Here is a 24199-nt window from a genome sequence, read left to right on the forward strand (position 1 = left end):
TACAAGCCAGCTACATTTATCTTACCTGTTGATCAACAAGTACCCATACATTTTCATTATGACAGAGCTCTGTAGAACAATGGATATTGGAACACAATTTAAAAAATAATAACAAAACCTTGGTTTTGAAAATTGGCAGAAGATCATCTCTTAAAGTGAAGCTAAAAGCAGAGTCTGCCTGATTACCAGCACAGAAATCCCTGTGGGGGTTTCTCTGCACTAAGGATAAAAGCAACAGAGATCAAACCATGAGTGGCTTGGAAGTGAATCAAGATTAGCAGCCTGCTGGTCGCTCTTAAAACACCTCTCTTAGAAACTCAGCAAGCAGGAGACAAGTTATAACCCCCCCACAAAAAGCATTAAATACCATGTGGTGAAAGCTGTGAATCTGCTGTATTGGACTGCAAAATCTGCCTGTAGTACAGAGGAGGATTGAGAAATGTGTGGAGCCTTCCAAATCACCATTTGGCTCAGAGACGCTGTACAGTGCCAACGGTTGGTGACCTTTAAGTACCAGCACTGAGTATCACATATCCTTGTCCTGTTCTCATACCTTCCCTTTGGTAGCAGCTCTGGCCAGAGAGAGGACACTCATCTAATTTATACAACACTTTGGCATTACTGAAGTCTGGTCAAATATTTTTATCTGGTTCATTTTCTCTCATTTATTCACAAATTAACAGTGGAATGAAGTGACCTAAAAATAAACAGTTTCAAGCCAGCTGCAAATCTCAGCTGTGCACACCACACATCTATGGCTAAGAAATGGACACAAATAACTATATCCTGGATCAACCTTTCCTGAACAATTATAGAAATGTTAAGTAGGGTTCTCATTTCCATCCTGGTGCAGGTGAACACATCCAAAATGAGACAAGAGGGCAGGAATCTATCATTTGCTGCTCTCTAACAGAGAAATTGTGCAGAAACTGCAAGACTAAAAAAAACATCCATTAAACAGCACAATTGCTAACAGCCACTGATAGAGGTAAGGCAATTTTTACTGGAGAGCAGATGAGGCCGTTTCTGGCATAACCTTTCATGAGGTTGACTGATGTAGTTTGAAACAACAGAGATGATTTCAAGCAGAGAGCCTTTCTTTGAATCTGAAATAGAAACAGCAGCTTTCCAAGCTAACCACAAGACCCTGCACTCAGCAGCTCCGGGAAGGACTGAAGGCTGCAGTGCCAGGGTATGTTTTTCTGTAAACACAGCAGGTTCCTCAGCCCCCAGGAACATTTGCTTACCTGGAAGAAGAGTTTAAGCACATAGTATCTTGCCTATTTTGCCAGATTCTCCCGTAAAAGATATTACATCTGCATACCAGGTTTGCTCTGAACAGATCTCTCATTTCTATTAGCAAACACAACCCAAAATTTCAAGTCCCTGCTTCAGAGCAGCTTTTTGGGAGAGGACTAATGTCAAAAGGCAGATCTTCAGCAACCCACCATAACACCTGCAAGATCTCTGCTTGGGTTTCTGTCTGTGCTGCAGGGCACTGTGCTACTCAAAGAGCTAAAATCATCCCTAGGCTCCCTTCAAGGGAGAAGAGGAGGAGGGGTGGCCCTGTATATTAGGGAATCCTTTGATGCCTCAGAACTTGAGGTGGCAGATGAAAGGGTTGAATGCTTGTGGGTTAAAATCAGAGGGAGGCCGCACAAAACTGACATCCTGGTTGGAGTCTGTTATAGACCACCCAACCAGGACGAGGAGGCCGATAAGATATTCTATAAGCAGCTGGAAGCTGTCTCAAGATCATCAGACCTTGTCCTTGTGGGGGACTTTAACCTACCAGACATCTGCTGGGAACTTAATTCAGCAGAGAGGAGACAGTCCAGAAGGTTCCTAGAGTGCATGGATGACAACTTCCTGATGCAGCTCTTAGGTGAACCTACCAGGGGTAAGGCTCTGCTTGATCTGCTGTTCTCAAATAGAGAAGGGCTGGTGGGAGATGTGATGGTCGGAGGCTGTCTAGGGTGCAGCGACCATGAGATAGTGGAGTTTTCAATATGCAGGGAAATAGGGAGGAGCAGTAACAGAACCCTCACTTTGGACTTCCGGAGGGCAAACTTCAGGTTGTTCAGGCAACTTATTCGGAAAGTTCCCTGGGTAATAGCCCTTAAGAACAAAGGGGTCCAGGATGGTTGGACCTACTTCAAACAGGAGCTCCTAAAGGCACAGGAACTGGCAGTTCCCACATGCCGTAAGACGAGCCGGCGGGGAAGATGACCAGCCTGGATGAGCAAGCAGCTCCTGAAGGATTTAAGGGAAAAAAAGAGGGTTTATCGCCTTTGGAAAGGGGGGAGGCAACTAGTGATATGTTTAAGGATGTTGCTAGATCATGTAGAAGAAAAATTAGAGAGGCAAAAGCACAGTTAGAAATTAAACTGGCCGCTTCTGTGAAGGACAACAAAAAGCATTTTTATAAATATATTAATGCTAAAAAGAGGGGCAAGAGGAGCCTCCACTCTTTGTTGGACGTGGAGGGTAACATTGTAACTAAGGATGAGGAGAACGCTGAGATTCTAAATACCTTCTTTGCCTCCATTTTCAACAGTAAGGCAGGAGGACTTCAGGATAACTGGCCTCCTGAGCTGGTTGATGGGGTCAAGGAGCAGTGTTGTACTCCTGAAATCCATGTGGAATTAGTTCGAGACTTGTTGAGTCACTTGGATATTCACAAGTCCATGGGACCTGATGGGATTCATCCTAGGGTGCTGAAAGAGCTGGCAGATGAGCTGGCCAAGCCTCTCTCCATCATTTTCCACCAGTCCTGGCTCACTGGAGAGGTCCCAGAAGACTGGAAACTGGCCAATGTGACGCCCATCCACAAGAGGGGACGAACAGAAGAACCTGGGAACTACAGGCCTGTCAGCCTGACCTCAGTGCCAGGGAAAATCATGGAGCAGATTGTCTTGGGGGCAATCACTGCATACCTGAAGGATGGCCAAGGAATCAGGCCCAGCCAACATGGATTTAGGAAGGGCAGGTCCTGCCTCACCAACCTGATCTCCTTCTATGATCAGGTGACCAGTCTGGTGGACGTAGGAAAGGCTGTGGATGTAGTCTACCTGGACTTCAGCAAGGCCTTTGACACTGTCCCCCACAGCAAACTCCTGGCCAAGCTGTCAGCCTGTGGCTTGGACAGCAGCACTCTGCGCTGGGTTAGGAACTGGCTGGAGGGCCGAGCCCAGAGGGTGGTGGTGAATGGTGCCACATCCAGCTGGCAGCCTGTCACTAGTGGTGTCCCCCAGGGATCAGTGCTGGGCCCCATCCTGTTCAATATCTTTATTGATGATCTGGATGAGGGGATTGAGTCCATCATCAGTAAATTTGCAGATGACACCAAGCTGGGAGCAGGTGTTGATCTGTTAGAAGGTAGAAGGGCTCTGCAAAGGGACCTTGACAGGCTGGACAGATGGGCAGAGTCCAACAGGATGGCATTCAACAAATCCAAGTGCCAGGTGCTGCACTTTGGCCACAACAACCCCATGCAGAGCTACAGGCTGGGGTCAGAGTGGCTGGAGAGCAGCCAGGCAGAAAGGGACCTGGGGGTACTGGTTGACAGCAGCTGAACATGAGCCAGCAGTGTGCCCAGGTGGCCAAGAGAGCCAATGGCATCCTGGCCTGCATCAGGCATAGTGTGGCCAGCAGGAGCAGGGAGGTCATTGTACCCCTGTACACAGCACTGGTTAGGCCACACCTTGAGTACTGTGTCCAGTTCTGGGCCCCTCAGTTTAGGAAAGATGTTGAGTTGCTGGAGCATGTCCAGAGAAGGGCAACGAGGCTGGGGAGAGGCCTTGAGCACAAGCCCTGTGAGGAGAGGCTGAGGGAGCTGGGACTGTTTAGCCTGGAGAAGAGGAGGCTCAGGGGTGACCTCATTGCTGTCTACAACTACCTGAAGGGAGGTTGTAGCCAGGAGGGGTTTGGTCTCTTCTCCCAGGCAACCAGCACCAGAACAAGAGGACACAGTCTCAAGCTGTGCCAGGGGAGGTTTAGGCTGGAGGTGAGGAGAAAGTTCTTCACAGAGAGAGTGGTTGGCCATTGGAATGTGCTGCCCGGGGAGGTGGTAGAGTCACCATCCCTGGAGGTGTTCAAGAGGGGATTGGACATGGCACTTGGTGCCATGGTTTAGATAGTCATGAGGTTTAGGGTGACAGGTTGGACTCAATGATCTTTGAGGTCTCCTCCAGCCTTCTTGATTCTATGATTCTATGATTCTCAAGAGCAGGTTAGTCTTTAAATACTGCTGCAGAAGCTAACTCTACCTGGCTGAAATTCTACCATTGCTTGGCCACATCTATTACTTTAATGAACAAAAAGTGACTACAAACACACCATATAGTACTTAAAATAGCAGTAATGTGGAACCTGGGAAGATACTTGTTTCCCCCAAACTTACATTTCCACACTGCTCCAAAGGCCTAGTGTACAAATAACTTCAGTAAGTGTATCTATGAAATGAACCACATCTAACAAGACCTAATACTATGAAAACCTAAGTTTATATAAACAAAGGATGCAGAGAGGGTGGCAACAACTAAGCAGGTATTTCTATTAGCAGCCTTCTCAATCAGAAGGAAAAAAGGGAAAAAATCCCAACCAAAAGATAAAAATCCAAGAATCTGAGTGATTTCCCTTCAGAAGAGTTAAATAGCCTTTAACTGGGTTGCACAACAGATCTATAGGGCTTTATCTGCCTGATTAAGCAAGGCGTTCAACAAGTCAAGCTGTAATTAGGCAGTGGAACAAACGAAGTTAGAATCATGCATGTTAATTCTAACTTCAGAAGATGCCCACTCTTAATGGCATTTGATGTCCTTCCTGTTCAGGGAGGGTTATTTCATCTTCAAGGTGCTGGAGCTGTGGTGGAAATTTACCACAGCACCTGCACTGGCAGAAGAATTTCTTGCTAGGAAGATGGCCACAAGTACTGTGTTGGCTCAGCCCATGCCTACATTCAACCAGCACCACTTTTTAGTATCTCTGGAGTATAGAGGAGCTTTCAATCCAAGAGGCCAAGGAACCCATAAGAATTCACACAATCCCAGGTGGTGTTATGCCAAGAGACTGCAAGGGAGAGTTACAGCCTGGCTTCCTCTGTCCTGCTCAGCTGCTAGCCAAATGTTGTACAATTGCCATGATTAAGGCTTCTTTGAACTTTGATCATCACATTTCTCTAAAATCTGGAAGCAAACCACCTGAGTACGAGTTCATGGCAGATTTCTGTCAAAATCAAAAGATTGTATAGAAAAGGGTTTTGACAATCTTGATCTGATACTTCTGTAACATTTAAATTGCAGGGGATTAGAAAACTCCCAGCAAGCACCTCTAAGTGAATACAAACACTGCACATAAATTAGAGTGCCCAGTACTCATTTGAGGCACAGTGTTAAAAACCTCTGCACAAAGAGCAGTTACAGGTCTTACAAATGTGTACTAACCCTTAAAGAAAGGTCTTCAGGGTCTAAAGAACCCCCTTCCTATAAACTCCCTCTAATTCCAGCTCTGTGTCACAACCCACTAGCAAATCTTTGTGCCTTCCTACATTCTGCTTCCACAAACTCTTTGATTTCTATCCACATTAGCATCTTTACCTACAAATTCACTTCACTGTATTGCTATCCTGGCACCTGAAACACCTCTATCCTATATCTGTCTCAGAAAGGTTTCACCCTACCTATTCAGATGACAAGCTTTCCACCCCGCCACCCCCCCAATTCACCCTTATAGAGATTTCCATCCATATTCTTTTTTTACTGGATTTTATACCAGAGAAGAAAAAATACTCTGGGAGGTGCTGCTAGCAGCTGTCCATGCACCTAACAAGAGAGCCTTCTGGAGTGATAAACAGACAGAGTTATGTAACGGAGACTTCTCCAGGGGGGATAAGGAAAACTCTAGAAAAATATTAAATCCTTCCAGATCTTTTTTTCCACACTGATTCCCCAGACAAAACAGAACACATCTTTCCTCCACTAAAGAGTATTTTCAATTTCACCAATCTAATATTACCCTAGGTGAGAAAAGCACCCCCATGCCCCTCAGCCCCAGGATTCAGAGGAACAGCAGTCAGCTGCTCTCCAGACAATGGAATAGTTGAACTCACCAATAAAGGGAATAGAAGCCAAGGAGTCACCAGGTGGGCTGGAACCTGATACTTTCCTTTCTTCTATTCTTTTTATGTGGACCTCTCTTCGAGCATCGTTAGGTAACCAACAAGTAGTGTCTGAGGCTGCCTCTTGGTCATTTACAGCAAGAATGTAGGACTGATGCCTCAAAGGCTGTGGGGTTTGGTGGCCAGAAGGCGACTTGTCCCTCATAACCACTGTCTCTCTGTCATTTTCCTGAACATCCCTTTGCAGAATTCCAGGCTCATGGATACCTTCCCTTTCAAAATCTTGAGTCTTCTGTCTGATAGAGCCACCTACATTGTCAGAGGTAGTTGAAGTCTCACTTGTTGGCTGAGCAAGTTTGGTGGAAGCTAGAGACAGAGACGAGGGTTGGATGGGTTTGCCAGCTTCAGGTTTGCGATCTGGGGCACCTTCTGCTCGGATCCTGGACTGCTGGTTTAAGAGACCACCGTGGTGCAAGTGATTTACTGTTCTTTGGTCTTTGCTGGTAATGGCATCCAGGCTCTGGTTAAGAGGAAAGGATGGTTTTGCTGCATAGGGAGCAGAGTTCTTCAAAGAGCTACTTTTAGAACTTCTGGCTGGTGTGAGAGACAACCTCTCCTGTGAAAGAGCTGTAGGTTTCGAAACTCCCCCGGGAGCCTGCAAGTCCCGAGAAGACTGTAACATTTTCATTTCTGGGGAAGGCTTCTGAAAATGGGACCCAGGCAGAGAAGCCCTGCTGCCTGTTCTCCTGTTGTCTAACATATAAGCACTGGGAGCCACAGGGAAGTTCTGACCTCGGAGGGACACGTGAAATGCATGCTGCCGGGATCTCTCATAAATGCCTTGCCGATCGTCCTGCTCTGTAAACCCTGTCCACTTGTAAGTCTTTCTCCTGTCTCCGTTCGTATCTGCGATCAGGTTCTCCGAGTGAAAGTTCTCTAGCACTTCACCCTGCTTGCTGAGATAGTCCCAGGAGTGAGCCCTGTGGCTCTTAGCATTAACCAAAGGTGAAATTAGGGTATCTTGGGAAGCACTTCGGGGCCACTCTTTCATCAGCACAGGATCCTCCAGCCGCTCCTGGGACACACTCCTCTGCCGCATTGGAACAGACTGAGGGACCCTGTCGTGAGAGGTGCTCCTGCGCCGTACCTGGGACATGCTGCGGTTCGGCACCACTTGGTTGTAGTCGGTTGTGTTCTGAGAAGCTGCCCTTAAGCTGTCCAACCTCTCCTGTATGGTGCGGGAGCCGTACATGTGCATGCGCCTGTTGTCGATGTACTCTTTGTATGTTTTGTAGGTCTTCCAGTCTATGTGCTGGTGGGAGGTGGGAGAGCTGTAATGGTTGGCAGAGGCTGGCGGTGAGTCTGTGGTTTGAGCAGGAGGTCGACTGCTGGGGATTCCTTCTGCACACACTACGTAGTTCGAAGCTTTACCGAGTGTTCCTGTTTCCATTGGTCTTGTTATTGGAGTCTGGGGAAGTACAATGGCAGTGGGTGCTGAACATGGTGGTGCTGTGGTCCATGCTTTTAGACTGCTCTGATCTTTTAAGCCATATCTTACCTCCTCTGTCCTGTGTGCTGGACCAGCATGGTTATTTCTACAAGATGGCAAGTCTACAGCCTTCTCAGAAGGCACAATAACAGTCTTTACAGTTTCATTGCAAACACAGACGGCTGTATTTGACTTTGCAATGTCTGTGGGTGATGGAGGCACTTGGATTTCCATTCTGTAAGCCCTCTCTGGCTGTGCCAATGCCCGCACTGCTCTATGGACTTGCTGCTTCCCCAGGGAGAAGTCCGAAGATAGCTTCTCACCAGCTTGTGCCGTTACAGAAGCTGTGGATGTCAGGCGTGGGTAACATACTGGCGGTGGCTCAGGGATGTTGTGGGCATTACCACTGTAGGCTTCGTTGCCTTTCAGGTAGGCATCTTGGGAATATGCCTGTGGAGAGAAGAGGAAGTGAGTATTCAGCATTGAGGGAGATGGAGAAGTTCACTGTTTGAACACAAGTAGGAAATTCACATTTCTATAATCTTAGACAAAATGTTGATTACAAAGATAGCCCCAGCATTTCCCCACTCCAAGAGCAGAAACAGAACAAGCAAAATCATGGCATACCTCCCCCCTCAACAATTAAAAAATGAACTGATAAGCAGTTGTCAGAAACACTGCAGGCAGGGCACTGAGGCAGGTTTCTCACGATCACCAGCTCAAAACACAGTATTTTTCTCCCTTTTAATTTTGCTTTCCATTGTGATGCTTCATGCATTCTTCCCATTTGAAGTCCACATTGCTGGAAACCAGAACTCCACAGCAACTGACAGGTTAAAATACTGCATAACAAATTCAACCAGCACTAGAAAATTCTCTGTTCCCCATTTCCTCTGTCCATTTAACATAGCGGATAAGAAAAGCATACACAAATATGCACCACCACACTGCTCTAAGAGATCTTGCATAGAAAGGCTATTGGTCCTGAACAGAAAATTAATAAAATTGAAGCAGTAACATCTTTGTTGTGAGCCAACACCTTGTAAGTCATCTTACATTTTACAGGAGACAGCCAAGACACACAAATCTTACTGAAAACATATTAATAATATTTAACATTTTTAACTTGAAGGTTCAAACAGCATGAAATGCATACATATCCACTGCTGTCCATACACTGTTAAAACACAAATTCAAACCCCAAATTCATTTCCTCAGTATATTTTATTTGCACCTTCATGTTCCAGAGCCTGACTGAGCATAGTTTAAATACACTAGGTATGCTTCTGTAGCCTTTTAGCAAAGCAGCATTTATCACTATGGAATTAACAGAACATGCCAAATAATAAATCCATCAGAAGCATCCAGCACCCTTAAACGAGCATCCTATTACTGACAACTTCAGCATGACTTTGTGTGGTTTGAACAGAATGAAATAAAGAGCCAAGGCAGAGCCTGCCAACGCAACAGCAGATTAAAATGATTTCTCAGGGCTTTGACATGCTTAGGCGTGGTATCCCAGCGCAGCATGTCCTGTCCAATTCATAACGTGCTCAATTCCACAGTATCAGTGTGCCCTGGCTTTTGAAAGCTAGGGAGGTTATAAAAGCCCAGAGTGCAGGCATAACATTAATACAGAGCAAAGCAGGGAGGAGGGTGAGGCATTTATAATGCTGCTGCAATGTTATACCAAGCACTAGTGAAGTGCAAAAACATGAGGAGAAAACCCACCAAATAAGACAGGCACAAAGCACAAGTTAAGAGATTAGAATCATGAGGAAAATTCAGCTCAGTCTATATCTAGCTCATTTCCAACCAATTGGCTGTTTCACATTCCTGCTTCTCACAAATCATTAAGAACATGCCTTACAAAACCATCCGAGCAATGGCTACTGTACATTTCTTACCAGTGCCGTGACATCCTTTGTAAACTGCAGCTGGCAGAAAACAGGAAAAGACAGTAAAAGCTGCTTACAGATGTAAAGACAGAACTATCTTGTCATATTGATGTTGAATACAGAAAGCTAAAAATACAACTGATTTCACTGGAAGGTACCAACAGAGGTAAAGGGCAGCAAAGCATAAAAAATAACTTCAGCATCCTTTTGAACACGTCCATCCCAGGCGCTGACCCGCTCCTCATATTTATCCTCTACCCTTCAGAAAGCAAAATACATTTGTGCCATTTTGCCTTGGTGCATCCCTGGAGCTGCCTGCAGAGAGCTCTGCCTCTATGCAGCGAGACTTCCCTTCCACCACAGCAACATTCCTGTCTCTCATTTCCCCTGGGCTGCTACTGTCCCTGCTTCCTGGTGACGAAACAAGGACTTCATTATGCACTGCAACCAGCACGCCCCTTCCTCACATATATGGGAACATGACCACAAGCTGTCAGCTGACTGCAGCTGCTTTCATGCTGTACATCTGAAATGGGAGCAATGATGCTGCAGAAAGAGTCTGCTCATGTGATTTGGATTTTTTCCCCCCTCCACTCGTAGTAAAAAAATCAGTTAGATTTCCACTTGCACATTTAATGGAGGGAGAGGACCTGGAAAGAGAACTGGTTTTGAATCTTTAAGTAAATGGCAATTTAAGAAATCAATAGGCTGTTAAGAATTGCAAGAAAGGAAAAGATACTGAGGACCCAGGAAACAGAGATCAGAGTAAGAGGCTACTGGTTTTGTTTGTCTTGCATGCCAATCACCCCCTATGATCAGAAAACAATTCCTCCTTCCCAGAGCTGGCAATAGAGGTAAAAACCTAGGACACTCTCCTGAAGGAGAAAATACCCAAACAGTTTTGCCTAACAGATTCTTTTCTCTGATAACAGGAACTCTATCACCTTCCTCCTTTTGCAACAAATCTGATTGGGCAGGTCCAGCTCAATTCACTGAACCTCTACTATTCACCAACCGGGTTGCTTGTGATAAATGTTTCTCCCAGTTTTTCAAAGATCCACCCCCCATGGCTTTGAGAGTGGTTTTCAGCAAACCGTTGTAGCGTTCGATCTTCCCTGCAGCTGGTGCATAGTAGGGAATGTGGAATATCCACTCGATGCCGTGCTCTTTGGCCCAGTTTTTTACAAGATTGTTCTTGAAATGAGTTCCGTTCTCCGACTCAATCCTCTCTGGAGATCCATGTCTCCACAGGATTTGTCTTTCCAGACCAAGAATGGTGTTACGTGCAGTTGCATAAGGAACTGGGTAAGTTTCCAGCCATTCAGTGCTTGCCTCTACTATAGTCAGCACATACTGCTTACCAGATCGAGAACGAGGTAGAGTGATGTAGTCAATCTGCCAGGCTTCACCATACTTGTACTTGGACCATCGGTCACCGTACCACAAGGGCTTGATCTGCTTTGCCTGCTTAATAGCAGCACAAATGTCACAGTCATGGATGACTTGTATGATAGCATCCATGGAAATGTCAATGGATCTGTCAACGAGCCCATCGGTAGGTTGCATCTCTGCCTTGATGTCCTGACGAGTCATGGGCCCACTGAGCTAAGAACAGCTCACCTCGGTGTTTCCAGTCAAGATCAGGATCAGGATCAGAGTTTGTGTCCACCTGGGAAACTCTTGCAGCTAGATCTGCCTGATGGTTGTGTTGTTGTTCCTCAGTAGCTTTGCTCTTAGGAATGTGAGCATCGATGTGTCTCACTTTCACTGGGATTCTCTCAATGCGAGCAGCAATGTCTTCCCACAGATCTGCAGCCCAGATTGGCTTTCCTTTCCTCTGCCAGCCATTCTTCTTCCAGTCTTTCAGCCAACCCCACAAGGCATTGGCTACCATCCACGAGTCAGTGTAGAGATAAAGCTTTGGCCATCTCTCACGTTCAGCTACCTTAAGAGCTAGCTGGACAGCTTTTACCTCTGCGAATTGACTGGATTCTCCTTCTCCATCTCTTGCTTCTGCAACTCTGTGCGTTGGACTCCACACTGCAGATTTCCACCTTCGCTTGTTTCCAACAAGACGACAGGAACCGTCTGTGAACAAAGCATATCTCTTTTCAGCATCAGACAGATCACTGTAAGGAGGAGCTTCCTTAGCACAAGTTACTCTCTCCTCTGGAGGTTTTGCACAGCTTGTGCCTTCTGGCCAGTTTGTGATCACCTCCACCAAACCAGGCCTTTCGAGATTTCCCATTCGAGCTCTCTGTGTTATCAGAGCCATCCACTTAGACCAGGTAGCATCTGTTGCATGATGTGGTGAAGAACCTTTGCCTTTGAACATCCAATTCAGAACTGGCAATCTAGGAGCTAGAAGAAGTAGTGACTCAGTTCCAATCACTTCAGAAGCAGCTTTCACTCCTTCATAAGCAGCTAAAATCTCTTTCTCTGTTGGAGTGTAGTTTGCCTCTGAGCCTCTGTAGCCACGACCCCAGAAACCAAGAGGACGTCCTCGTGTCTCCCCTGGAGCTCTTTGCCATAAGCACCAGGTTGGACCATTGTCACTCGCGGCCGTGTACAGAATGTTCTTAATGTCTGGACCAGTTCGGACAGGTCCCAGACCCATCGCTTGGACTACCTCTCGCTTGATCTGGTCAAAGGCTGCTTGTTGCTCAGGACCCCACTGGAAACTGTTTCTCTTTCGAGTCACATCATAGAGAGGTTTCACAATCTGACTGTATCCAGGAATGTGCAGTCTCCAAAATCCCACTATGCCTAAGAAACGCAGAGTTTCTTTCTTGTTGATGGGATTTGCCATGGTGGAGACTCTGTTTATCACATCCATTGGGATGTGACGGCAACCATCTTGCCATCACACTCCCAGAAACTGGATTTCTGTGGCAGGTCCTTTCACCTTGTCTCGCTTGATAGCGAAACCAGCTTGCAAGAGAATGTCAATGATTTTGTTACCTTTCTCGAAGACTTCTTCAGCAGTCTCACCCCAGACGATGATGTCATCGATGAACTGAATGTGTTCTGGAGCTCCACCTTTCTCCAAAGCATCATGGATCACTGCATGGCAGATGGTTGAACTGTGAATCCACCCCTGGGGCAAACGATTGAATGTGTACTGAATGCCTCTCCAGGTGAAAGCAAAATGAGGCCTGCATTCCTCTGCCATGGGAATAGAGAAGAAAGCATTAGCAATGTCTATGGTAGCATACCATTTGGCCTGCTTGGATTCCAGCTCATATTGGAGTTCCATCATGTCTGGTACAGCTGCACTCATGGGTGGAGTTACTTCATTCAAGGCACGGAAATCAACTGTCAGACGCCACTCTCCATTCTGCTTTCTCACAGGCCAGATTGGACTGTTGAAAGGTGAATGAGTTTTGCTGATGACCTTCTGATTCTCCAACTGACAAATCAAGTTTTGAACGGGCACCAAAGAGTCACGGTTAGTTCTGTATTGTCTGTGATGCACAGTTTGAGAAGCAACCGGCAGCTTTACATCCTCTATCTCATGTTGTCCCACAACTGCAGATTCATCTGAAAGCTCAGGTCTGTGTAACTATGTCTGCCTGCGCAGCCATTTCTGTTATCTCAGATTCTGGCAAAGGTCCCGCAGCTACTGCTGCTGGCTCTGAGTCAAGGCTGTCGGCATCTTTCTCACAAACCTGAACTGTGATTTCCTGGTCACCGTAATCAGAAACCAATTCCGAACCTCTCTGAGCTTTTCTATATTTCCTCTTACATCTACGCAGGTCAGAAGAGCAAGCAGCCTTATGTTTTTCTTGACACAGTGCTATCAGTAGCCATATGATTATTCCAAGAAACAACAAAATTAAGGCTAGCACAAGATATCTAGGGTACCACTGGTTCCAAAGACCCTCTGAAGTTGTAAGAGGAGTAACAAACTCAAATGTGTCTGCTAGCAGATTCATAGTTGAGTTACCATATCTTCTTAGCCCAATAAGACCACAACAGAATCCAACAACATTTAGTAACTTGTTCTTAACCCAAAGAAACGACTTATAGGCCACATATCTCACAATCTTGTCTATCATGCAGGAAGCGGCCCATCTGTAGACAATCACACCGATAACAGATGAAATAAAATTACTCAAAATCCAAAACAGCTTCATTTTGCTTCCTAATCTGAGCAGGAATAAATCATACAAGCAATCAAGCCCCAAGTTGGAGCGCCAGAAATAAAAAGTGTGTCGGTGTGAGCTGAAATTTTCCCCCCCACCAACAAGTAACCAGGCTAGCCCAGTCTGGAAGCAAATGAAGGCTGTATTTACAAACAGAGAAATGCAATGAATATGTACAAATATACAAAATTCACAACATTTACAAATATATACAATCAACAGAAAAGCACAACCGATCTCCCTTTGCTTCCCCCCAAAGGGGACCCTTCCTAAAGGGGCCTCCCTCTCCCAGGAGCTTCCCCCCAGACCCCCCTGGACAGAGAAGCAGAGTTAGTTAGAGCAGAAAGTTGTTAACTTAGCTAAGGTCAGTGTGTGTTATCTTCAGCCAGAAGAGAAGAAGAAGAAAACAGCAGCCAGACAGCCCAGCAACTGCCCCCACTGCAGAACGCAGAATGTGCAGAGTGCCCACTTTGTTTTGGGTAGTAGTTCTTAAACATTTCTATCTATCCAATGGAAGTGTTTAGAACAATCGTTATTTTGCTTTCTTACACCCAATAATGACTTATTTACACTCTTTCACTTTCTCTGTTTTGAACTTTGCAAGGAAAAAATTAAAAAGGCAGTTTCAAACCATCACAGACACTCACACATCACACCAGCATAGAATGCACTCTGTTTACGCTTCTGTACAACATCCCCATGCAAACAATGCTTCATTGACATTGACAGCAGGAAGGCTACATCCAAAACTGCTGTGATCTGACTGTAATTGGAGACTACAAATGAGTACAAAAATACCGGTTCTCAACTCTTGACAAAATTCATCACAGGGATTAAAATATCTTCTTCAAAATACACAATCCTTAGAGGGTCCAAAATGGTATCAGATGGGCTTTCTGCCTCCTTCTCCCCAAAAGAGAGGGTCTATCTGTGATTCCAGGTACATCTGCACATATTGCCAGTTATGAGCAAGACACAGTTACTGGAAAAAAGGTTTTGATGACAAAGTGTCGTTATTTCAACCTTATTCCACCCACCTCCCAAGGGATCACTGGGAAGGAAAGCTGAACATTCTTCCAGGAACAAGAAAGTTCACAAATGCAGGCTGTGACATTTTCACAAAGAATATTTAATGTTTTTTTTCAGAATTCTGATGAAGGGCCTACAGAGAAATACTGCAGCTTACAAAGAGGTGCCTGGATCTATTCCAAACTAGATCACATTGATTGATGCATTAGCAGCCTTCTTACTATGGAATACTTTAATTGCTTTAACCAGAAGATGATGGTTTAAATTTCAGAATATGTTTGAAGACTGAAAAATGAGGTAGACCAATGTACTACTTAACGTTCATATCCTGTTTTGACACTTAACATATTGGCAATTATATATAAAGCACAACTTGAATACTTTCTTCTGCCTTTTGTTTCTCATACATATTATGTGGCAGTACTGCTTTAATCTCTAGGCGACTGCAACAGAGAGACACTCATAAAAAGTCATTAGAGTATGGCTTAAACCGAAGTCATACCCTCAAAAAAAATAAAGAGTATCTTTTTATATGCAGATCAGAGATGCTTCAGCCAAGCTGCTCAAATTCCTACAGGGCCCTGTACTCAGTAGTAACTCAGAAGTTTCAACATGACACCAAAAAAAAAAATTAAAAAAAAAAAAAAATCAGTCTGGCTCAGAAGGGCTTGCAAGTCCAACAACTGAGAGTGACAGCACCAGCCCTGAATGGGAACAGCTCTACAACAATTACTAGAAGAGAACTGCTGTGCTTACAAGTAAGGACTCAGCATGCTTCCACTTACTGGGTAAAATTTCCTTCCCACTTTGCAATCTGGTTTTGTTTCCACCAAGTTTGCAAACTCCTATGGCAAAGGTTTGAATGTGTGTAGCTGCTAGCACATTAAGGGTTTCACTGCTAAGATAAACACATTCATGCCATGTGATATGTAAAATGAATTTAAAAGCAAATAAAACATTTTACAAGACACTTTATTAACCCTCAGCTGAAGGGGTTTGCTCTCTCTTTTCCCACCCGATTCAATGCTAGAATAATGACAGCCAGCGTCCAAGGATTGCTCTCAGTAAGAATCATGGTGAAAACCCCACAGTTTAAAGACCATGCCCTCCAGCCCTTAGTCCAAACCCACAAAAGCATGCAGGCAGGTGCTTCACTGAGGATGTGCATGCTTCACTGCTCCTCACTAAACTGCTTGCAAAACTGCAGATAAGTGTTTTGATGAATCAGAAGCTAACCTGCCCAGCACCTTACAAGAATGAGCTTGAGGTATTGTTCCTTCCTTCTCCAATCCGTTTGGCTCCAGATGACGTTTCTTTACTACTACATTTTTCTCTTTCCTGGTCCTAACTTATTCTTATCATGTTTAGCATGAGTATGGAAACTGCTCACCAGAGAATGTTTTCAGCTGTCTTATAAGGAAACATTTTTCAGTTCTAGTTTGTTCTGGCAAGAATATCAGTAATACAGCTCCAGTGGTTTCATGGCATTTTACTGAGACACCCAGCAAACATTGATAACATAGATAAGAAAGAAACAAACAAAACCAACCCAAATCCCACACCAAAACAAAGACAAAAGCCCCACAAACAAAACCAACACCCAAACAACTGCACCCTTTCCCTCCCAATGGCAGTGAAATTTTAGTCTTTACTTTTAATGCCTTAAGTCCAAGAAATTGGATTTCCAACTGAAACTGTGTAAGAGGCCTTGTAAATATTAGCTTAAACTGAGGTGAGAAGGGTAGATGTAAACAGTATTTTCTGATCTAGGCAATGTTACACAACAAAGTTGAAGTCTCTTCTAGGTCATTATGTCTACACACCACATCCCTCCTTCAATTGTAGCTACTGCCAGAGCTTTAATATTAACCTCTATGCACATCAGTAACTGCGTCAGTACAAAATCTGGAAGTAAACAAGAGCTCCAAGACTGGACTAAACACAGCTACTCATAAAAACATCTCTATTGATTACAAGGAAAGGAAAAGATTTCACCATTTGCCACTGAAACAGCCATATTGCTCCTTTAGGTCTGAGGTGACTGGATGGTCTCAGGGTAGATCTAGGTTGGATATCGATGCCCTTTGAGGGTCTCTTTCAACCTAATGCAATCTGTGCATCTGTGACACACACACACAAGACAGTGCAAAGCCTACAGTAAAGCTGCCTATAAAGTGGGCTTAGCAATTGCAATTTTCTCTCTTTTGCACTCAGTATTTCCTGTGTAGCATAAAAAGTGTTTGAACCACTGAAGTGTCACTGTTTGAACAAGTTTTTAATATTAAAGTTGTTATCCAAAGGCTACAAAACCACAATTCCATTAAATATACCTGAGAAAAAGAACTATTTGTAGTTGACCTAAATGTGTCTTCCCAGTCATATGAAGTCAGTGCTACTAAAACCTACAAGATGCCAACATTCTGTCAAAAGTGGTTGAGAATGATACTGAAATTGCTTATAGATACATCAAATTTGAAACACTGGGTATCACATAATACTCATCCTTGTGGTCTCAAAATGGTTACATATATAAAAGCGTCTCAAAATTATCAAGAGAATAAGTAGACTCATCTCAGATTTGAGGAGGTGCATGAAAAAACCCAATTCCTGGATGAATGGGTTTAAGCCTGGTTTTCAGGAAGTTCAACATACCTAGCTCTTCACTGTGTGCACTTACACAACATATTTTATTCACAGCTCTTTTAGACTTAAAGAGACACTAAAGGGGAGGTGAATTATCCCACTGTACATGCAGGACCTCAGTTCAAAGTGAGAATGCATAGACACTAGCATAAAAAAATACTTAGAGCAGTTGCAATTAAAAATGTTGATAATGAAACCTTCAGCACACTGATTACCTTGCTTCTGTCCTGGAAATCCACTCATAATTAGGAAGTTACTAATGACAGCTAATGTTAAGCACCATAGGCTAGTGTTATTTAGTAATGCTTCCCAGTATCTTTAGAATTAGACAACCCAGTTAAAGAAAGCAATCCAATTCATACATTCTAACATAAGCAAACTAATTAAAAATAAAATAAATATACAAACACTACTCTTAAGATTTTTATTTTCAAGAAGATGCTAGAAGTACCTCATGAAGGTATTCTCCCCTAGATTCAAATTCCTCTAAAATTTCAGGGAATGCAAACAAGTAGGGACATATTTAAGGAGCAACAGGGAGATAAGCAGCAATTATTTTCCGGCAGCACAGTTCAAAGACTTTGCGACCAACAGCAGAAATTTTTTTCCTCTGGTCAACAATGCCTGAATATAAGCTTCAAACATACCAGCTGAAGGATGTCCTCATCTTTTGGCATAACACTAAGTTCCAAAATGCTGTCACTGAAACAGAAGGAAAACACCACACATAAACTTTTGGTTTCAGTTTACCTTACAAGGACAATCCATTAACTTCCATAGACCAAAACCATCCCAAATCAGTTTGCACAACAGAAATAGACACTGATTTCTATTAGTATTAACAAATAAGAGTAGAACAGAAATCTGACTGAAAACTACATCTATGTTCTCAGCAAAGCTAGTCCATTAGGCCAACACACTTGGTTATGTTTATCATTATCTGCTGTGAGTCCTAAGGGATATTGGAGCTTCAGAGACAAAACATGGTGGCAAATCTCTGAGCGTAAGTTAAAAGTTCTCTTTTTCTTCCATTTAAAATTAAAGTCTGTTGGCACTCTTAAAATTACTAGGGAAACATCATAACCACTGCATCATGTGAAAAGTGAGGCACTGACTTACACCTTTCTGCTCCAATCCCTTCCTAACAGAATCACCTTAAGTATATCCAGTCAGATGACATCTGAAGTATAGGTGATAAATGCCTGCTATTTGTTAAGTGCTGAGCCTGCCACTGAATTACTGAAATCAAAAGCTGCAGCACCATATATGGCCTGCAATTCAGAGAGTACAATCACTGAATCATAGAATGCACTGGGTTGGAAGGGACCTTTAAAGATCATCTTGTCCAACCCCCTGCAAATGCGCCTCCCTGCGCAACTCATTCCAGTGTCTCTCCATTTTGACTGTATTTCAATTCTATTGATGAAAGAGGGCAGATTGAGACTGGATGTCCCTGCTGAGTGCAGTAGGCTTGGACAAGATGCCCTTTGAGGGTCCTTTCCAACCCAATGCAATCTGTGAATACTTTTGGTGCATTGTACTATACAACCTCCAAGGAAATTTTTACTTAGTGACGCGTTGCACTAAAACACTAAACATAGTACTGCAAATTCTCAGAGATCTCTAAAACGTGAATGACTTCCATTACACATTTTAAGAGTTCAGTTTCAATGTATGCTGTCAAACCAAAACACTAATCAGTAAACCCAATTTTGATGCATTTTTTTTGTATAATTAAAAACAGATTCAGCAGCTAAACTCTGTGCATTTGAGTCATTCAAACAAGCAAAAGAGATTTCATCAAATTCCCCACAGTTTAAAAATAAAGAAGCTGGAAATCAATCAGTTTCATTTCAAACCATAAATAATTTACTGAATTTACATCAGTAAGCAGCACATCTCTATGATGATTACATAAACATAGGAGAACACCTCTTGAATGGAGCAAACCAAGAGCTATTGGTAAAGAGTACAAACCCTTGACTTAAAAACAATCCTGTGGCTAATCTTACTTAGGACAGTCATTTTTAACAACTCTTTCGAGTTGGTGCCCTTCACCTTAGACTCATGGAACGGCTGGGGTTGGAAGGGCCCATAAAGATCATCTGGTTTCATGATTGGGTTCTGATGAGAGCAGAACAGATGGGGAGAATCACCTCCCTTGACCTGCTGGCCACACCTTTGGTGCAGCTGAGGATTTGGAGAGGACTTCCACAGAGAACAATTAGTCTAAGTTCAGCTTTTCTATTTCCAACCAGAGCAAAATAGGTAACATTCTAGGCATGGCACAAAACTTTACTGAGAAAAATACAAAACATGGGCAAATTCTATCCCACTCCTAAGTCCCACTGGATCATTTCATTTAATGCAGCTAATTTCTGATGTCTGCAGCATTATATAATGAAGACAAACAGCTATAACTGAACAACTGACAACTGTCTAGGAAAATAATGAGCAGCTATGGAAACGGAGCTGCAGGAGCAATCTAATTAAAAATAATCAGCAAATCTAAACTGAGGTTCACTGCAAAACAGCTGAACAGTGGGAACACTCTCCTTGGAAGCACAAGAAAATAATGTTTTGTATCCTTAAAAATTGCTCTGAGGAAGATCAGAAAAATGACAAAATAAAAATCATTTAGAGTCAGCAGTATGTTTCAAAGGGTAATAAAAAACTGTAATTATAATACTGTCATTAGAATGTCTAGAAAACCATCACACAACATACTGAGACTGTCTTTATGTGATACTTAAACTGTTTTTAGTCCTGAGTAGAGGAGATTTCAACTGACAGCTTAGCCTTTCAACAGGCCTTTCAGCAAGTCGCACAAAAAACACTAAGGTGTGCTGGGAGAAAGACGAGCTAAGAGACAAAGCAGAGCAAGAACTGTCACTTGTAATTTCAGAGTATGAAGAGCTTGAGTACAGTCTGAGCCAGGATGGCTCTGCTGATACAAGAGCAGCATGCTAAAACAAGAAGCACACACCATAAGGGAATTTTACTTGCCATGAAATAGAGCCGAAGAAATAGAATATTTTGTGCAGAACAACGTGCTCTAAGACAAGAAAAACTCCCCTTGTTTTCCAGCAAAGAATTAGAGAGAGTTCATCCTTTAGTCATATGAGAAACTGTACATCTAAGCTACAAGGAAGCTAGACCTGATCTGGAGTCTGAGCTCCCTTTATGGATCAAGATTAGCATGTATCTCTGTATCTTAAGAGGTTCAGCCAAGGACTTCTTGATAGTTCTATTTACTGTATAAACACTCAAGGATACACTGACCTTTTGTTGTGAGCTTCTGGGATGTACACATTTGGCTCTAGACTTGCTGCAAACCCAAAATATTCTGCAGGTGTATCCTAGCATGAAATCTTTCCTTTACCAAATGTGCTGATTTCTAGCTATCAGATCTGCTAAGTGAGGTAGGTTTTTCTGACTTTCCTGTTACATCGACACGTGTGGTGTATGGATACCTCATCCGCCCATTTCAATTCAGACAACCTTCCCCTAACACTCAGTGTCACTCTCCAAGGGACAGGCGCTGACACAGGACTGTGGCACAGCTCAGCACATTCCCACACCCTGCTCAGCATTTAGGGAATACCCAAAACCAGAAATAACGACATTGACTGTGCATTAAGGAAAATGAAAAACAGCTGTTTTTCCAGAACTACCAGAAGTGATCATCTTCTGCTTGGTACGCAAAAAAATACATGTGCCATGTAACTAATACTGGTGTCTTACCTGTTCTGGATTAAAGCAATGACTTGAGAATATGTCTTCCCAATAACACTTTCCCCATTGACCTTTATAATTCTGTCACCTGTAAAGGGAAAAGTTACACCTTAAATTAATTTGCCTAGATTTCTTTTTTAATCGTTTTTTATGTTGCACTTCTACATCCCACAATCATCAGGACCAACAGTATGTTAAACTGAAGGTTAGACTTCTTTGAAAAAGAAAATTTTAAAAAAGAAAATAAAATATTCTCACTACATGTAGCCATACACAGAATGCTACATTACTGCATTTCTATCAGAATGTTTTCAGATGTGCCACCTCCTAAGCTTCCAAATAAATCACCTAGAAACTCATAGAAAGAAAACCACAAGCAGGTGTAAGGTGTATCAAAGGCTTACGAGCAGCGATTCTCCCCCTCTCTATTCTGCTCTCATGAGACCCCACCTGGAACACTGCATTCAGTTCTGGTGACCACAGCATAGGAGGGACATGGAACTGTTGGAGTGGATCCAGAGGAGGCCACAAAGATGATCAAGAGGGCTGGAGAAACTCCTGTACGGGGACAGGCTGCAAGAGCTGGTGCTGGAGAAAAAGCAGCTCTGGGGAAACCTTAGAGCAGCCTTCCAGCATCTAAAGGGACCTACAAGAAAGATGGGGAGGGACTTTTTACAATGGCTTGTAGTGATAGGATGAGAGGGAATGGATTTAAGCTTGAAGAGGGCAGATTTAGACTGAAGATTAGGAAGAAATTGTTTAGAGTCAGGGAGATGATACACTGGAACAGGTTTGCCCAGGGAGGTTATGGATGTTCCTTCCCTGGAGGTGTTCAAGGCCAGGCTGGATGGGACAGCCTGGTCTAATGGAAGGTGTTCCTGCCCATGGTGGTGTGGTTGAACTAGATATCTTCAAAGTCCCTTCCAACCCCTACAACATTCCATGAATCTATGAATTTTTCAGGAGTATTCAAAAATACTCGAAATGAATCATCTTACAAGTAAGATATTGTAACCTATTCCTCAAATTTCCAGGAGTACTCCAGGCTTTGTAGCAAGTAGCAGCCAGGCAAGTTCCTGAAACAGAGCTCATTGATTCTGAGTAAGGAAGTTTGTGCTGAGCCTCTCAGTATTACAAAGAGCCCTGTGGCAGTGAAACAAGAATTGACAAACTAACCTACACTCATTAGATTTGCAAGACTTTTCTTTCCATTAGTGTGACCACGAAACGAAGCCAAGTTGAATTAAGAAAATAAAGACAGTTGATTCTACAAAACAAGAAATTTATTCAGTGTCTGTATCAGAGGTTAATAATCTGTCTACTCATTCCCTGAGTGTTTTGTAATAGAATTTCAAGATAAAGATGGATCAATACATGTTACACTGAAGTTTTAAACAAGAACTAATGGTATCACCTAATTAGATAGAACTGCCATCAGCAGTGTGTTTAAGAAGAGTATTCTGGTAATTTAAATTATTTTTCCTCATTTATTTTCTGCTCTTTATTTTGGGCTTCTAAAATTCTCTTCTCTGGCTATAAATAAAACATTCTCTAGAGATTTCATCTCTTTCAATTTGGCAAATGCTGAACAGAGCAGAAATTAACATGGCTCCTCTGTACAGCTTCAGCATATGCTGCCTTTTATCAAGTCCAAACATTTCTTTACGTAATCACATGAAAATAATGCCAAAGTAGCCCTTCACTGAATAACTACTTAAGGAGTTAAAAAAAGACAAGTGTCTCATGTTGCACAAATAGGAGCTAGCACTGTTTAAAAATTGCTGATCATCCTAAATCTTTCTATGCCTTTAGGTAGAAACATACCAAAATGGATCTATTTCAGTCAAATGCATGTCCAGGGAACTGCTGCAAATAGCCCAGAGCCATGAAGATGCTGAAGACAGTGGAACATCTTCCTTATGTGAAAAAGGCTGAGGGAGCTGAGGCTGTTGAGCTTGGAGCAGAGGAGCCTGAGGGGTGACCTTATTCATGTTTAGATGATGTCAAGGACAGTGTGGGGAGGACATAGCTAGGCTCTGCTTAGGGATGTTCAAGGACAGGACAAGGGGCAATGGGGGCAAGCTGGAGCAGAGGAGGTGCCATGGGAACGGAAGGAGAAACTTTGTCACTGTGAGGGTGCCAGAGCCCTGGAATAGGCTGCCTGGAGAGGTTGTGGAGTCTCCTCCTGTGCAGACACTTCAAAACCCACCTGGATGTGTTCCTGTGTGACCTGCTCTGGCAGGGGGGTTGGACTCAATCTCCAGACATCCCTTCCAACCCCCTAACATTCTGATTGTGTGTAACATTATCTGTTCTAAGAAAACACATCCTTAGGGACACAAGCCTATTTTTTTGTGTTTTGCCTATTTTTCAAGAACAGAAACCTGTTTGCAGCATTACCCATCCACATAACTAACAAGTTCAGCACTTTTAAGACTTCTCACTCTCACAGAGCTTTTTTCTTTTCTCCCCCCAGGCTCTTTCAACATTTCAGTAGAGGGTGTGACAAAGTACCCGGCACTTCACAAAAAGTGTGTTCTCTCCTCTCCAGTTTGATTAAATTAAAAACTGAGTGGAAATTGATAAGAAGAGATAGGCTTGTTCCCATTTAAGTAAGGTAGAATAATTTAAAGGACAAAAATCTATTTTGATGTTATCAGTTGTCACAAAGTTAAGGAACTAGTAGCTTTTACAGGTGTAATTCTCCTCCCTTTTCTTTCTCCTCATATACTTGTTCTTACTTTAAAAAAGGTAATAAATCAAGAAAGATCAAGACTTAATATCTTAATATATTTTATATAGAATCATAAAATCATTAAGGTTGGGGAAACACCTCTAAGATCATGAAGTCCAAACATCAACCCAGCACCACCATAGCACTGGCTGAGAGAAAATAACAGTGCTTTTGAGATTAAAACCTCACTGAAGGACAATTAAAAGACAGGTTTCAAACTTCTGAAGAACAAGGTTTAATTGGAAGATAGAGCTGTATGTAGAAGCATAAATAATATCTCCTTTACATCATGTACATCACAGAAGAGCAGTACCTGTGCACAGTCCAGCTTCAAAAGCAGGTCCACCCTCTTTAACTTGTTTAACAAATATGGTATCCATTGGCTCCAGTCTGTTTCTTTGTTTTCCT

At 43.1% G+C, this 24199-nt stretch overlaps 1 protein-coding gene across 2 annotated transcripts in view; it reads right to left on the reverse strand.

The window, feature by feature from the left end:
* Positions 1 to 24199, reverse strand: part of ARHGAP21 (Rho GTPase activating protein 21) — a 50248-nt gene that overhangs the window by 20525 nt on the left and 5524 nt on the right. The window contains exons 2-6 of one of the 2 annotated variants that reach the window (XM_054390270.1): positions 24105 to 24197; positions 21067 to 21145; positions 17970 to 18024; positions 9515 to 9544; positions 6110 to 8057 (exon numbers count right to left, since the gene is read on the reverse strand). In XM_054390270.1, the coding sequence (XP_054246245.1) occupies positions 6110 to 8057; positions 9515 to 9544; positions 17970 to 18024; positions 21067 to 21145; positions 24105 to 24171 (2179 nt within the window). In that variant the 5' untranslated portion in view covers positions 24172 to 24197. The remainder of the gene's footprint in view (positions 1 to 6109; positions 8058 to 9514; positions 9545 to 17969; positions 18025 to 21066; positions 21146 to 24104; positions 24198 to 24199) is intronic. The other variant, XM_054390271.1, reaches the window with a different exon arrangement.

Source organism: Indicator indicator, chromosome 20 (genome assembly GCF_027791375.1).
Source record: "Indicator indicator isolate 239-I01 chromosome 20, UM_Iind_1.1, whole genome shotgun sequence".
NCBI lineage: Eukaryota > Metazoa > Chordata > Aves > Piciformes > Indicatoridae > Indicator > Indicator indicator.